The following is a 16,709-nucleotide window of genomic DNA, read 5'->3' as shown; positions in this document are numbered from 1 at the left end:
TTCTTCAATCATTCACCCTGTCTGCTGTTAGAACATCATAAGACGAGGTTTGCCATTTCAGATCAGGCCACGCTGTTCCTTCCATTTGCCACCCAAAAACAGGCTGAGCCCACAGTCCGAGCCCTTGTGTGCCAGGCTCTCATGCTCAATGTTTTACCTCACACTGGATGCACCTACACGTGCATATTAATGTGCAGCAATAAACTCCAGTGCATGCCACACCAGAATTTATTGCTCCCAGGCTCCACATTTACATGTGTGCCTGGGACAGTAGCATGTTGAGCCACGTCAAAGCAGCCTCAGCTGGCAGGGGGCCTGAGGGGTCAGCCTGCCAGCCCAGGGCTGCTTCGACCTGGCTCAACATGCTGCAGAGGGGCTGGCTGGGACAGACGGTTGCTCTAGTGTGGGGCTAGCTGGCAGGCAGCTCCCGCACTGAAGCACCCTTGTGCCCCAGCCAGCTGGTAATAGACTACACCTGTTGTGCATGAAAAAACTATGCAGCAGGACAGTACTTGTATTTACAGAATTACAGGATAGTACTTAAATTCTGCAGCAGGTTAGTACTTATAAATATATTTGTTTCCTGTGGCCTAACAGGGCCACATATATAGAGGCCAAGGCACTGATTACAGAGCTAATTAGGCAACTGCAGTAAATGTCTCAGGTAGATGTGCCCACTGTGGCCAGTACCTCGTGCCTCAAACCAGACAAATGGCTGCAAAATAGTCGGGGGGCTTGCTCGTCTCCACAAGCTCTCAACTCATGCTTTGAGGACACTGCAGGCCTTCTGTAATAGTCTCATTTAAAGACTAGAGTCTGGGAAACCTAGTCATCCTTGCTGGATTCTTCTGTTTTCACCTGGATGCCCTGTGTGAACCTTCTGGCTTTAGGATCTCTCCTTCTTTCCCTTTTAAAGGGCAGCTCCGCTCCTCTTTTCTCATTCCTTTTGGGAAACATATAGCCATTCCAGCCTCTCTGCTTCTTCTTCTCTTCACAAAAGAGCTTAGGATGCTCTTCTTTTCCATTCCATGGCGGGGAAAGTCCGACCCCCCCAGTCCCACTCAGGTGGCTTGACCTGCCCCAAAGTCTCTAGTAACCTGGAGCTTAATTCAGAATTCTTAGAATATCCCTTACAGTCATGCCTCCCTTAAGTCACACACAAAAAAGTATCACTGACAGTTGTTATTAAAGATGTTACTAAGCAACCGCCAGCCATGGACAAAAAGAGATCTGGATGGCATATCCAAGACATAATTTAATAAATAAACGAATGAAACCTGGTGCAAAAGAGCAGAACCAAACATTCACTGCTGCTTCTTCTCTGTCAGATAAGCACACAGATGGGTGGGAGGAGAAAACAGAAAAGGAAGGATTTGAACCCAGCTGCAGAAACACAGCAATGATCTTCTTCAGGAAGTGGTTTCCATCTGAGGCCCAGTCAAGACTGAACCTTGGTTGTTGGAGGGGGGGCAAGTCAGTCCAGCTAATATTAGCTATTTCAGTGTGTGGAGCAAGGTAAACCTTGGGTCCTGCACTAAAAATGGTGTTTACATGCTCTCATTAAACCCAGAAAAATGGTAATAAGACCCTGAAAATTCAACCTTCAGTTTAGTGGCAGTGATACAGCATGCAGAAAGAAGTCCCAGCTACAGCTTTTATACACTTACAGCACAATGAAGAGCAGGAGACCTACCACATATCATAACTGCTGAAGGTGCAGACCAATTTCAGAGGAAGCCTTTCCATGGATATATCATAGAGATGGTAAAGGCATGCACAACTGCAAAAAGTCACTTCTGAAGGGAAAGGATCTGCCAAATAGATGAGAGGAATTCAAACTCTGTCCTAGTATGGGCTCCTACGGTAAGCAGCAGCCCATAGGGATGCCAGAATGTTATACACCTATCTTAGAAACAGGGCCACACTTCATTTATACAGTGACTTGCATAATGCAAATAAAATTGTTACAAAGAAACAGCTCAGGACTTTCACAGGTGCTGTGCCTGCTCACCTGTAGCCTAGTGATTCCATGGGGTTGGGTGCCATGACCATGCTTTCATTGTAGTTTCGTGATTTTGTTGCATAGTTATGTGAATCTACATTCCAAGCAAAGCTGTTCTGTACTCTCTGGGTAGCCTCAGCCTCGATCTGCTCTTTTGGTTTCATCATACTGTGGTGATGGATGTGGTGGTAGACATGCTTATGGTGGTACAAGTTAGCTGCATCGAGTTTCATTCCTGATTTTGTGGTGTGCTTGCCATGCCCTGGAGGTATTGTCCCTGGCATGCCAGGCATCTTGCCAGCATGACTGCTCTCTGGGGATCGAGGCTTGGGGGAATGGCGACCAGGCCCTGGGGACTGACAGCCTGGGGTTTTCATGACGCGCTGTACATGTTCATCAAGAATGCTTTCTGGGTTCTCCTCATGGGCATCTCTCATCTGCATCCCAGCACAGCTCATCTCAGAGTAACGAGGTGTGAAGTGATGCATAGTCTGGGCGGAAGGCAGCTTGTGGCTAATAACTGAAGGACCAGAAGAGAGATCTGCATCCTCACCTTCTTCTTCCTGTAGGCAACATAAAGAGAAGAGAAATCTGAGGCCTGGTTCCCTACCACACTCGTGGCACACAACATGTAGGCTTGTTCCAAACAATAGTAAGTTTCTGACTATATCAGAAATGAAAACATGAAATTTATAGATGGAGTTCATTGAAAAGTAGTTCTATTCTATTTCAGAGCAGGTGGGTCCTGATAAAACTGTTGCAAGTTCCCTTTAACAGCTGACAAATGAAATGAAGCAATCAGTTTGTAAGTACAGTTTCCAAAGAATGCTTAATAAGGTGTCACAGCAAAGCATACTGGATAAAATAGTTATGGGATATATTCAGTCAAACAGGTTAATGAGCACATGAAACAAGAGATAGAAAATGGAAAGACTGCTTGACTACCTATGGAGAAGATTTTGGGGTTTTCTCAAATAAAAAATTTAAAACATCTCAAAACAAAGCAAGCAGCATGCTGAGGATTCAGAAAATAATTGAAGGATGACAGCTGCCTGGATGGATGCAGAAACCAGGAATCCACTTCTAAAATGCATGAGCTATAAGGCAAAATGCTTTGTACAGATGAAGTAGCCAGGTAATAACTAAAATGCTCATTAGACTAGCCTACAAATGGATCATAATGCATAGCTGACAACTGTATTTTAAAACAAAGAATTACATTTTAAATTCATAGGCATTCCAAAAAGAAAAAAAAAGGCACAAAATTTTCTATTGCTAATGGTCCGGAATTTTGACACACCTTAGATAATAACCCAGCAACATGTGCAAGTCAATTTAAGGTGTGATAGTGAAGTAAATGAGCCACAAAGTTACTTTGCATATAAAGTGGAATAACTTTGGGGTTTATTTGTATCATGCCTTATCACACACCTGTCAAAACCTCAGGTGCCTCTGAGCTGGACAGTGCACCAGGTTTTACACCTCCTGGTGCATAGGGACCCTGGCATTTTGTTGCAGCAGCCCAGTGCTGGACTCCCATCAACCAGGACCTGCCCAAACCCCACATACTACTCAGCCGAGTGGCATATGTTTTTTTTTTTTATCTTCCAATGCACAGGGATCCTGGCATCAAGCTATGGCAGCTCAATGCCGGGCCCTCTGTGCACTGGGAGTTTTATAACTCCCAGTGCACAGAGGGACCAGGTGAGTGGCACATGGCTTTTTACTCATCCCTAGCACATAGGGTTGCCAGGATCAGGCTGTTGCAGCCCGATCCCATGGGCCCTGTGCCTCCCAGCCAGGGTTTTGGCAATCTGTTGATTGTTGGCTGGAACTGGGGATGGGTTTGGTTCCTGGCCCCAACTGACAATTGGTAGGGACCCCAGTTTCATCTTGCTGGTGCAGGGGGGAGCTCAGGCATGGCATGGCAGGATATGCAATTGTTGGAATCATTAGCTGGGCCCGGCTCGTCCAATGTCTGTATAGATTGGGTGTTTTAGTGGGTTTTTTTGGCACTTTTATCTAATAGCTGATTGAATCAGCTATTAGATAAAAGGGCTAAAAAAAACCCCTGAAGTGCCCAATCTATACAGACGCTGAGGAGCCAGGTCAAAGGAATGCATTGCTTCTTCTGGTAAAGTGTATTTTGTTTTGTTTGGGTTTTTTTTTTTTTTAATGTCTGCAAACAGCCATGATGTACATTTCCTGATGGGAAATGTTATTTTCCAACTACAGTGACATTCCACAAGAACAAGTGGTTCTAGTCTCTATAGCTACAATAACCTTAACAGGCAAGTGCTGCATTGGGATAACTAATGTAGGTGACTTAAAAAAATTCCTCAAAGAGATGCCATTTAAAATGACAGGCTCTTACAGCAATTTTGCACAGCCTGAGATCATGAAGGGAAAATCCAGTGGCTCTCCTCTCTCCAACATCCCTCAGACATAGTTGGCATAAACCACCCAGACTTAGCTCCAAGATGCATCTCTAACAGATCACTGGCAAGCTCTTGCATTTCTGTGGGGTACCTAGTGCCTGACTTCATGGTGCAAGCTCAGGTTGGGTGCTGGCTCTCTGCCTCCCAGCACATGCTGGGTTGGGTCCCAGCTGAGAGAAGGCTCAAAAAAAAAAAAAAAAAAAAAAAAAAAAAAATTGGCAAGGCCCAGTTCATTTGGTTAAATGCAGGCCTTGCAAATTCCCCCATACCTAAAAGAGCATGTACTGGCCCAGGAAGCAAAACACCATGAGATCAAGTTGCTTCTGACAACTCATACTTTTAGTCTCTAACACACTTTTGCTCTTATTAGTTTGCAGGTAAAATAAGTGAGGTTGTCTAGAGTTAAATTAATATTAGAATAGTAGTAGAATAAAAGTCTCTGATGCAGATATGACATATCCAAGTCTTGATCACAAGGCTGTGTCACTGACAGGATATAAATAAAAATATTATCAATGCACTGCATGAAAAAGGATGATGGAACTGATGAGGGCAAGAGACTAGCACCCAGGAGACGTGGGTACTCCTTGAGCCCCAGTGCAGACTTTTTATATGATACTTGACAAATTACTTACACTACAGTAATTACTTACAAATTACTTACACAGGGCTAGGCCCTGTGCTGCTTTGGTTAGAGGGGGGACATTTCCAAAGTCTTGGTAGAGATCATTGCCACCCCAAGGAGATCCAGAAGGAGGGAGAACCTTGTAGTTTGGTTGCACTGGCCTAGGATTTCCCAGATATGGCTTTTATCCCTTAATTTCAGTCTCCATGCCCAAATTACCCAAGCTTTCTCTCTGATTTAGCTCCCCCACATGTAGGTTATTTAGTCTTTCCAGGGACCTATCTTTCCTATTAGTCTTCTTTAGAGCCCATTCAGGACAGGTTTGTGCCAAACAGCTTTGTAAGAAATTAAACAATGATAGTCTAGTTGGAAAAATCAGAAGGCACAGGGGCCATGGAGGCTAAAACCGCATTTGGTGGTATAGATCTTTAGCTGGGAGCCTCCTCACACATTTCTGGTGCTTCCTTTTAAGAAAACAGCCCTGCATTTTTTGCTTTGGTATTTTTATGTAAGCTAAATTTTAACTTTACTAGTTATAAAGTAATTGTAAAAGTATAATTTTTCACTTAATTAGGTGGTTTCATTTACTGAGTACAGTTTACAGAAAAATATTTAAATTTCTGATGCTTGGAGCAATAAAATAATAGCTGGATTTTGTGAAAAAGAATCTGTTGAAATATCATAGGTTCAGCAAGCAGCTTATTTCATGGAGTCAGCTGTGGAAGAACTGTGTTTTAAAGCCAATGGTGTTCAACCTTTTGGCCCTGAAGTCCAGATGAGTGGTGGGGGCCAGATCCCAAGATCAGTGCTGGGACTAGAACCAATGGTGCCTTAGCTAGGCCCTGTGCTGCTTTGGCACAGGCAAGCCTGGCCCAGTTCACCAGGGCTCTGTGCCACCTCAGCCTTGGGTTCCTGTTTCAGGTCCTGTGCTGCTTTGGTCCTACACTAGGGTTACCATACATCCAGGTTTTCCCCAGACATGTCCTCTTTTCTGGACTCCTGTGCTGCATCCAGGCAGGTTTTTTAAAATAAGAGGAAATGCCCAGGTTTTCTGCTCTTCTGGTCTGGCTGTTTGGGCTGGGAGCAGTGGGCAAGGTGACTGGCTGTTGGGGGTCACGTGCTCTGAAGAGAGAGAGCGCACACATGAACAAGCGAGTGAGCAAGCAGGCACATGCACAATGCAGGAGCTGCTTGGGCAGCAGGGCTGGGGGTCAGGGGGTGGGCAGGGGTTTGTGGGTCCAGAGTGCAGGACACTGGCAGCACTGGAGGGTGCAGGGGCTGCAGGTTGGGAGTGAGGGGCACTGGCAGGGGGGCAGGGGCTGTGGGTAGGCAACGAGGGGCACTGCCAGGGCTGGAAGGGAGGCAAGGGGCTGCAGATCAGGAGTGAGGGGCATGGGGCATGGGACCATGTGCAGGGCACTGACAGCACCAGGGGGCTGCGGGTCAGTGGGTCTGGAGCAAGGGGCAGTAGCAGGGCTGGCGGGGTGTGGCTTGTCAGTGAGCAGCAACAGAATGAGCAGGGGCAGAGCACTGGTATGTCACTGTTCCCCCATCATCATATTCCCCCCGCCCCAGTGTCCTCTTTTATGTACCTGGAAATACGGTAACCCTACACTGTGTACCAAAAATCGGGCCTTGCACTGCCTTGCTCCAGCCCTATGCAGCCAGACTGGGCCTTATGCTGCCAGATTCGGCCCCACATGCCCAATGTAGCACACAGGGCCATGCTTTACGGTCCATGGGGGTTCAGAAATTTGGCAGCAGGGAAGAGGCAACTAAGGTTGCCCTGCTCCCCCCATTATCTGGACTCTTCGGAGTAACGTGGGCCAGATGACATGGCTCTGTGAGCCAGGGGTTGAGCACCCCTTTAAATCATTGCTTCCCATAGCCAGGTGTTTCAATGTTGCTGTGAATGAAGGCTTGCTAACAGCGGAGATATGGTGCTGCTGCTTTCCGCTGCACTTTAAAAACAGTGGACAAGGAAAATAATGTGACCACTAGATGGTGCCTTGTTGTTACAATATTGTCAGAGACTCCCTCAGTCAAGTTTAAGAATACAAGGACAGTAAATTAAAAAGATAAACTCCACCTACTAGCAAGTTACCTTTATTATTCAGGAAAGCCTGCATACTTCACTCCTTTGGGTCAACATGCTCTGACAGCATGTAATAACCAGTTTAAAAATATACCCTTTCTTTTTTAACTATCACTCATACAGGAGCAGTTTTCAACCAGGGTGTCATGAGATCCCTTAAAAGGTACTGGACAATATTAGCACTGTTAGATGTATACCCACGTACAATTCACAAGATAAATCCAGAGAACCCAGATAGGAATCTCTAGTGTCAAAAACATTCTGACCTGTTGTGGTTTTTCCACAGTTCCTTGCAACAGAACCAGAGGGTAATCTTGGGGTGGGGGGCAGGGGTCAGGGCTGGAGCTGGAGCAGCAACCACCACCTGCCCCTCTGCTGCCTTGTACTCAAATCCAAGACAAGGGGCTTCCCCCAGCATATTAAATGGGGAAATAAAACCACCATATTTATTTGAATTCAAGACGAAGTTTTGTCATTTCCTTGTATGGCACTGTTCAGTGAGTTACCACAGACCTTTCTGTCTGCCGATATTATAACACACTAAACATTCAGTACATCAAAGGTGCCAAATATATGGCTTGTGGAGGGTCATCTGGCTCACAGGGCTCCTAGAGGGGCAAAGAATTTGAGAGTCTGCAGCTGAAATTTAAAATACAGAGCTCTGTTTGGGATGCCTGTTGGCAATTGGGGGCAAGCAACAGCTGAATTAACCCTTGTATATCCCTGATGCCATTTGCACTGCCACCAGTCTCTGAGGAGCCTTGTAGTGCAGATTCAGCTAGGAGATTTTGACACCTCTGCAAATATACTATATCACCGGTGCCCAATGTTTTGGTCCTATGGGCTGGATGACTGGTATAGGCCTACTACACCAGACCCAGCCCTGGCCCCAGCCCTGCACATGTCAGATTGGACCTGCTGCCTTGCCTGTAGCCCCATACAGGTCAGAAAAGGCCTGCTGCTCTAGCCCCACCACCAGCCCTGCAAGAGCCATATCAGACCTGCCCAGCTCCAGCTCCAGCTGTGGCCCTGGCCCCACATGCACTGGATCAAGCCCTAACCCTGCACATTGGATCAAACCCTCCTTCACCCCCAGGCTGCATGTGCCAGATTGAGCCTGATGCCCCAGGCACAACCCCATGCACACTGTATTGGGGCTGCCATCCCAGCCCTGGCCCCAGTCTCATGCATGCCATCTATATCTTGCACATAGGCCTATGTCATCTGGCCTGTGGCACTTGTAAATTTGGTGATGCAGGAGAGGTAGCAACGTTAATTGCCACTGAGCCCTTGCTGCCAAATTTCTGGACTCTTGGGAAGCCAGATCACATGGCTTTGAGGGCCAGGGATTGAGCATCCCTGTACTATAAGGACAGCATATGGGTTTACTATAAAGCTTTACAAATACCTGGGTTCAAAGGTAGATTAAGAAAAAGAGGAAATTTCTTTAAATAGATTTAAAATGATTCTCTGGCAGAGGAGTTTGCTGAATGTGTTGTATTACTTTTGATGCGTTTGTGAGGAAAGGCAGAGGGGTTTTGACACCGACTATACATGAAGAAGCTTATGCAACAAAAATCCCAATTTCTCTGCATCTGAATCACTCTTCAATTAAAATAGAAAGATGAAAACCTCCTGTATTATAATAGAATCATAGAAAAGTTGGACTGGAAGGGACCTCAGGAAGCCATTTAATCCAACACCCTGCTTAAGGCAGGATCATCTCTATCAAAATGATCCCATGCAAAACCTTGTCTAACCTATTTCTAAAACCAGACTATCAACTTTGTAACACAACTAACTACAAGACACAATCCTAAAATAGCAAGAAAATCCTAACTTGCTAAAGGTAAAGCAGGGGGATGACGATGCAGTGTCCCATCACTGCAAGAGTTGTTAAAATGCATTAGAAAGATCCAAGAAAGAGGAGTGTGTCCCCTCACAACAGAAGAAAACAAAACCCACTGCAGCCCATACCAATCTGACTGTGGTAAAAATTGCCTTTCTGACTTCAAATGTGGCAAATGATTTGATTGCGGTGTGTAACAGGGGACCTGCTCGGGGCCGACTTCCCAGTGGCCCGCCCACCTGTTTCTGGGCTAACTGCCTGCGTTCTCTCCTGCCACGCCTTGTTGGTATAATTAATCAATGGATGTTAATTAAGCGGGAGGCTGCCCATTTCCTGCCCTGATGCCAGGGGGCGCTATCTGCAGCTTCATTCCTCCCCTACACTACAGCCCAAGCCTCGCAGATGGCATCTAGATGTTCTTTTAATCACCGGCCTCCACACTGGGCCCTAGAATCCTCCTATTGAACCCCACCTGGATTCCTCCCCTCAGGCAGCCTCTTCCACCATCATACTAGGCAGCATAGCTCCCTGAGCTGGTTCCCTTTCGGGTGTGGTCCCCCACCGAAACCTTCGGCTCATCTAGCCCTGGCCCACCTCCAGGCCAGTCGGGACCCCAGGCCCTCGTGGTGGGCCCCTGGCCCTTTGACCCTTCCGGTCCTGGCCCCAGCATGGGCCAGTCGGGGGAAACTCAGACAGGCCTTGAGTCTATGGCCCTTTCCTCACTCTCTGAGGGTCCACCCTCTGGGCCCTCCAAACAAGGGGGTAACCCACCCAGTCATGGGGGCTAGGGGTTAAGACACCCCTGACCCACCTTTCACCAGGGTGGTAACTGGCCTGGCATTTCGTGGGGGCTCCCGTGCCACTGAGAGCCCCACCAGGCCACCCACTTCTGGCAGGGTGCAGTTTTAGGTTGTACCCAGTACCAGGAGCCTCCTTACCATCCCCTACAGCTCCTCCCTTACCTCCAGATGATATCAGCAGCCCTCCAGCCAGGCGGTATTGTTGCCTGGCCTCTAGCAGTTGCAGTTAAGCTGCCCTGTTTATATGGGCACCCCCAGATCCCAAAATGGCTGACCTCATCAGGCACCTGGCAGCTGCCAGCTCCAGGACCTTAAAGTGGCAGGCACACTCAGTGTCCTGGCACAAGGTAGGTGGGGTGGGAAAGGGTGCAGCAAGACCTTTTAACAAGAAAACTAGGTTTTAAATCCAACGGGAGCGCTGGCACATCCTAGTTCAGGGGTAGGCAACAGTTTTTGGCTGGAGTGCTGAAAAACACCATAATGCCTACTTCCGAAGGTGCCGGAGTGCCGGCATGGCAGAAAAACAAAATGAGGGCAAGAGGTACATGGCAGGATGCCCTGCTTGTGCCCCTTGCCCCCCACCCAAACTCTGTGGCTGCCAGCAGCTACGCCAGGTCTGGGTAGCTGTTGGAGCCCGGGCTGCTCCGAGCAGGGCTTGCAGCTGCTTGCTGGGAGCAGCCCAGGATCCCGGCTGGCAGCAGCTCCCCAGAACCAGGGCGGCTGCAGCCGGGAGGCTCCAAACAGCTGTGCCGGGCTACGGCACCAGCTCCACATCGGCGTGAGCAGGGGTGCCTTGGAGCTGGTGGTGGGGGCGGGGCCTGAGGCAGCGCAGCCCTGGTCTCTTCCCCGTTCCTGGCATGGAGGTGGTGAGCCCGGCGCAGCTGTTTGTAGCCAGCCCGGGCTGCGGCAGTATCATCACCTCCGTGCCAGGAGCAGGGGAAAGACCAGGGCTGCTCTGCCTCAGGTCCCGCCCCCACTGCCTGCTTTGAGGCGCGCCTGCTCGCACCGATGTGGAGCTGGTGCCGGAGCCCAGCACAGCTGTTTGGAGCCTCCTGGCTGCAGCTGCCCTGGCTCTGGGGAGCTGCTGCCAGCCGGGATCCCAGGCTGCTCCCAGCAGTCATCTGCAAGCCCTGCTCGGAGCAGCCCAGGCTCCGTTGCTGGCAGCAGCTTCCCAGAGCCAGGGCTGGCCGTGGTGTGCCAAGCAAAATGGCCTTGCGTGCCATGCTTGGCACGCATGCCAGGGGTTGCCGACCCCAGTCCTAGTTAAACATCCCAACCTCAGCTACAGCCAACACCTGATGCTTCTGAAGAAGGCAAAACTTATCTCAGCTGTTTTAATCTTCTTTTATAACCAAGCCAGCTGTGAAGCTCTGCTTCATTCTTTTGCTACTGATCATGGCCCTCTCCCATATTTGCCTGCTCTAGGCTGCCAAGCTCCTCTCATTATCTCCCAGCAATCCGCGCATGCGCACGTGTGTGTGTGTGTGTGGTGCTGGTGGTGGTGGTGGGGTGCTCCTAGGCTTCCAACTGTTGCTCTTTATAGAGCACTCCAGGCATAGTTACTCCGAGGGTGTGGACACAAACACTTGGAGCCCTTTCAGAAGGGGAATGTTTCAGAAGGGCAGTAGCTGGTTCATTCTAATTGTTATGTGTGATTGAGCGGAGAAGGATTCAAATGTAGGAAAACCTGCTTCAACTTTTAAAATTTGATGAAGAAGTGTTACAGTTAGAGGTTTTTCTGCATTTGAATAGTTCTCAGCTCTTCATCATTCACATGTAACAACTAGAGCACCACCTGCTGCCCTTTTGAAATGTTCCCCCTTTGAAAGGGCTCCAAACATTTCTGTGTCCATATCCCTAGTTACACCTGACCAAAGCGTATCCAACCACTTCTTTTAAAAAGATGTTTGACAAGCATTTAAAATTACTTTTGTGAGGGCAAAGGTTGACAGCCCTGGAGATTTTACCCTGAACTGGCAATGGCCGCTTAAATGTCCCCCTCTAACAGTTGCTAATACTCTCTGTCGTGATCCTCATATATCTCTATTGCGTAAAAAAGTAGCTGCAGACTCCAACACCTAGTGGATTCTTGACCTCAGCTAAGGCAGGTAATGGGCCTATCAATGTAGGGCAGGGGTCGGCAACCCCCAGCACACGTGCCGAGCATGGCACACCATAGTCATTTTGCTCGGCACACCATGGCCAGCCCCGGCTCTGGGTGGCTGCTGCCAGCGATGGACCCCTAGCTGCTCCCAGCGGGGCTTGTAGCATCCTAGCTGCCTGTTAGGAGCAGCCCGGGCTCCTGGCTGGCAGCAGCTCCCCAGAGCCAGGGCCGGCTGCAGCCCCTCTCCCTTGGGATTTCCCCTCTGTCCTACTTTGCCCCCCCCCCCCCCACCCCTGGGGCTTCCTCCCTGCCCCTCAGGACTCTCTCTCTGCCCCCCCAGACCTTGCAGCTCCCAGCACTCTCCCAGAGGAGCAAGCAGGGAAGGGGAACCCATCTGCCACCACCTGTGGTGTGGCAGTGCAGTGGCCATCTGCCACCACCAGTGGCATGGCAGTGAGTGGGTTCCCTTCCCTGCTTGTTCTCCTGGGAGCTGTAGGTAAGCCAGGAGCTGTGGGATGGGTGGACAGTTAGCAGGGATCTGGGTGCAGGGGGGGCCCTGATTTAGGGGTAGAGAGGAGGCAGGCAGCGCAGAGGGCCTTATATGTAGGGTGGGGATGGGGATGGTGAGCCTCATGCAGGGTGCCGGGGGTACCACCTAGCCCCCGCCATGCCCCTGCCAGCCTGTATTAGGTGTGCTGCTCTGCCCACCTCTCCCCATCCCAGATCCTTGCTAACCATCCACCCATCCCACAGCTCCTGGCTTACCTACAGCTCCCAAGAGAACAAGCAGGGAAGGGAACCCGCTCACTGCCATGCCACTGGTGGCGGCAGATGGATTCCCCTTCTCTACTGGCTCCACTGGGAGAGTGCTGGGAGCTGTGAGGTCTCGGGGGGAAGAGGGAGAGTCCTGAGGGGAGGGAGGAAGCCCCAGGGATGGGTGGCAGGGAGATGTAGGACAGAGGGGGAATCCCAAGGGACAGAGGGGGAGCCCTAGGGTCAGAGTGTGTGTGTGTGTGTGTGTGTCAGGGGGGGTATCCCAAAGGGCAAGGGATGGATGGACAGGGTGAGCCCTGGAGGCTGGGAAGTGCCCAGAATGGGAGGATTCTTATCTTTAGGTGCTGTCCTGGTTATACTCACTGTCACTGTAGGGGAAGACAGAACTGCTGGGAGTGGTGTTTTATGTTATGCTGGAGGACAGCTCCTAAGTGGTTTTGAGCCTGTGGAGCAGTCACATGTGACTGCAACACAAGCTACCCAAAACCAGTTAAAGAGATAATTCTCGATGGAAGATTATTTCTGACCCGCTCAGAGGTCCCTTAGTATGTGTTTCTCTGCCCTAATGTGTATACACTTCATTTTAAGGGCCCTTAACACATAGTTAAGTTAATGTGTGATAATGCCTATCAGGACATTACAAACTGAGATGATCCATACACTCATTTAATTGAGAACCCTAGACTGTTTGCTGAGGTTTGTGAATATAACCTAAGAACTGCCATTTACACAGTGAGACCATAGGGTCATCTAGCCCAGCTGCTTGCATCTGCAGAGAGGTGCCATCACTTCTCCCTGGCTGCTGCAGCAGCTGCTTGGACAAGGGAGCTGCAGGTGAAACTCCTCTGGGGACCCTGCTACCCTGCCTAACTCCTTGCTGGAAGAGCCTCCTGCTGGCTTCCCTGTGGGACTAGCACCTACCTGCTCCACCTGGGCTAGCCCTCATGCTGTCACCACCGCTGCTGCTCTCCCTCCTCGGTAGAAGGGGCACCTCTACTCACACTTGCACCTGCACCCACTCCTGCTCCCAGCACCTGAGCTGCCACGGTCACTGAGCAGCCAGAGGAGACTGCATATCACCAGTGGGACACCTCCACCACTTCCATCTACACCAGCGCCTTGGCAGCACCTCTGTGTATCTGCCTCCCATGTGGTAAATCTTGTGCTTCACTCCTACTTGCCTTTGTGTCTGTGATAGGCTGAGCAAGCCAGCTGTGTGTCTTGCCATCCCTCACGTGCATCTCCTGCTTGCCCCTCGCAGAACACTAGCCCCTAGTCCCCCACTTTCCCCCTTCCCCTCCCCCCAGCACATGCCAGCCCCATCCCTCCCCACCCCCAAGCCACAGTGCAGCTGGAGGAAGTGCCCTGCCAGAGCCAGCCTGACCTCCTGAGTCCATCTGCCCAGCAGCTCCACTTCCCATTTCACCCTCAACCCATCCCATAGCAGGGTAAGAGCCCCCTGAGGGGCCTGCCCCTCAGCAGCCTCCAACACAAAGGCTGGCAATGAGGCAGAAGCGGGGTAGGCAAGGGACAGACAGAAGGGTCAGGGGGCTTCCATTGGCCAGACTCCTTCTGGAGGGGCCACAGGGCCCCCCAAGGGACCCAGGGTAAAGGCTTCTCTGATGCCTCCTCCATACCTGGGGGTTGAAAGGTAAAAGGCCAGCTGCCAAACCCAAACCAACATCTGTGGGGACCAGGTGCTCCTCACCAGGGAGCACCATACCCACTCAGCATATGCCTCCACCCTTGCCAGCATGGCATTCCAGCCAGGAAGCCACAGCTGTACCCAGGACATTGTGGGTAAACCCATGGCCCCTGAGCCTGGGTCTTCCACCATTGCTGCCCTGTCCACCTCAGGCAGTGGGAGCCCCTTCCCATCCTTCACCCGCAGACACAGAATGAGGTGCTGACTGCCTGAGAAAGAGGGCCCACACATTGAGACCTACATGCGGGTCTTGGCTTGGGCAGAGAGGGGCCCCCAAGATTGTGACAGCCTCCAGGTTACATGGCGAGGGTGCAGGTCCTTCTCAAGCTTGCTTGCTGGGAGGGCCTGTCATTCCCACTTGACCATCCTGTGGGAGGCATCAGAGAAGGCAGGAACCGGGGCGTCATGCAGAGCCCCTAGCATGGTGAGAAAATGGTGTACATGATATGGGAGAGGAGAGCACACTGAGTGTCTGGCATGAGGAAAGGAGAAATGGGAGGCACTGAGACACCCTGAAAAGTGGGGATGCGGTACTACTCAGCTCCTGGCATGGAAGTGAAAAGGAATGAGTATTACATAGAGCCCCAGGTATTAAGAAGAACTTTCTAACTATGAAGGTGTTAAGTACTGGAAAAGATTATGTAAAAAGGTTGTGGAATCTCAATCATTGGAAGATTTTAACTGCAGGTTAGACAAGTACCTGGCTGAGATGGTTTAGACATGGGTGATACTGTCTTGAGCAGGGGATTAAGACTGGATGACCTGGTGAAGTCCCTTCCAGTCCCATTTTTCTTCAATGATTATACAACAGAAAGGGGCTGCACAAGGAGCCTCAGCTATGGAGAATGGGGGAAGAATGGTGGTTCAGGTAAAGTTCTTAGTATGAAGGAGGGAATTAGAGGAATTGAAGAGTCTTTGAAGTGGAGAGAGAGACAGAGAGCGCAAAGATGGAACAAGGGGAGCCTGGGGTAATGGAGGCATGTAAGTAATCCTGTTGTGAACTGATGACCTTGTCCTACAGAAACCATGCAGTGCGAACCTCCCCCAACACTGAGTATCACAGCTACTGAAAGATCCTGGGGCACCTGGACCTCTTCAGCCTCCGCAAGAGAAGGTTGAGAGGCGACCTTGTGGCTGCCTATAAGTTCATCACGGGAGCACAGAAGGGAATTGGTGAGGTTTTATTCACCAAGGCGCTCCTGGGGGTTACAAGAAATAATGGCCACAAGCTAGCAGAGAGCAGATTTAGATTGGACATTAGAAAGAACTTCTTCACAGTTAGAGTGGCCAAGGTCTGGAATGGGCTCCCAAGGGAGGTGGTGCTCTCCCCTACCCTGGGGGTCTTCAAGAGGAGGTTGGATAAGCATCTAGCTGGGGTCATCTGAACCCAGCACTCTTTCCTGCCTATGCAGGGGGTCGGACTCAATGATCTATTGAGGTCTCTTCCGACCCTAGCATCTATGAATCTATGAATCCCCATGGTTCAAGTTTTCCAAACACACTGCCAAGCTTATAGAGAAGTTAAGGCTATTACTAACCGCTCGAACACGTTTAAGGCGCTCTTCTAATTTTTCCTCTGCTTCACGTTCCTTTTGCACTTCCTCCAAGCGATTGATCAACTCCGCAGCAAACTTCTGTGGTTCAACATGGATATCCTTTGGCATTCGGTATGTACGCTAAAGAAAGAACACATCATAGGTTAGCAAAAAATAGCAATGACAATGCAAAGAATCCCCTTTTGGCATGGGATGACATTTGTCCTTATCATGGTCAGGCAGGTTGAGGAGGGTACAATATTGATAGATAGGCACAAAGGGGATAGATTAGTTAATGCAAACAACCTCCTGCTGATGGACTGTTGTCTAGATATCCTTACTGGGATCTCCTTCCAGCATACCATCTGCATAGTGCCTTAGTATGGAAGAAATTTTCTAGAGTGTGGACATACAAATAACCAGAGAGGTGAGAGGATTTAGTTCTTTATCATGTCAGCTACTCTGTGATGCAGGCTCTTATTCTGTGGTAAGTGAAAGCCGACCTACAGTAGCTAAGCCCTCAATGAAGGAGGAGAATTTTACTATAATTCAGTTTTCACTTCACATATGTAAACATAAGGAATAGGTGAAGTAGGTGACACATGGCAAAGCCCCTCCCCATGCCTTTTACTTTATGGTAAGTTATTTGTATGCCTGTGGCCCTCACTATGACAATTCCAGAGGTGTGGTTATCTTTGGATTATAATAAAGAAAGGCTGGAAGGGACCTCATAAAAGTCATCTAGTCCAGCCCCCTGCTCAAGGAAGGATCAATCCTGACTA

General features: G+C 49.7%; 1 protein-coding gene across 3 annotated transcripts in view; it reads right to left on the bottom strand.

The window, feature by feature from the left end:
• AXIN1 (axin 1) overlaps positions 1-16,709 on the bottom strand; it is a 227,398-nt gene that overhangs the window by 24,263 nt on the left and 186,426 nt on the right. For all 3 annotated transcript variants that reach the window (XM_019482361.2, XM_059716844.1, XM_019482362.2), the window contains exons 5-6: positions 15,931-16,068; positions 2,012-2,565 (exon numbers count right to left, since the gene is read on the bottom strand). In XM_019482361.2, the coding sequence (XP_019337906.1) occupies positions 2,012-2,565; positions 15,931-16,068 (692 nt within the window). The remainder of the gene's footprint in view (positions 1-2,011; positions 2,566-15,930; positions 16,069-16,709) is intronic.

Source organism: Alligator mississippiensis, chromosome 13 (genome assembly GCF_030867095.1).
Source record: "Alligator mississippiensis isolate rAllMis1 chromosome 13, rAllMis1, whole genome shotgun sequence".
Classification (NCBI taxonomy): domain Eukaryota; kingdom Metazoa; phylum Chordata; order Crocodylia; family Alligatoridae; genus Alligator; species Alligator mississippiensis.
Note: the sequence above shows the minus strand (reverse complement) of the source record. Positions and strands in the feature narration are given on the sequence as shown.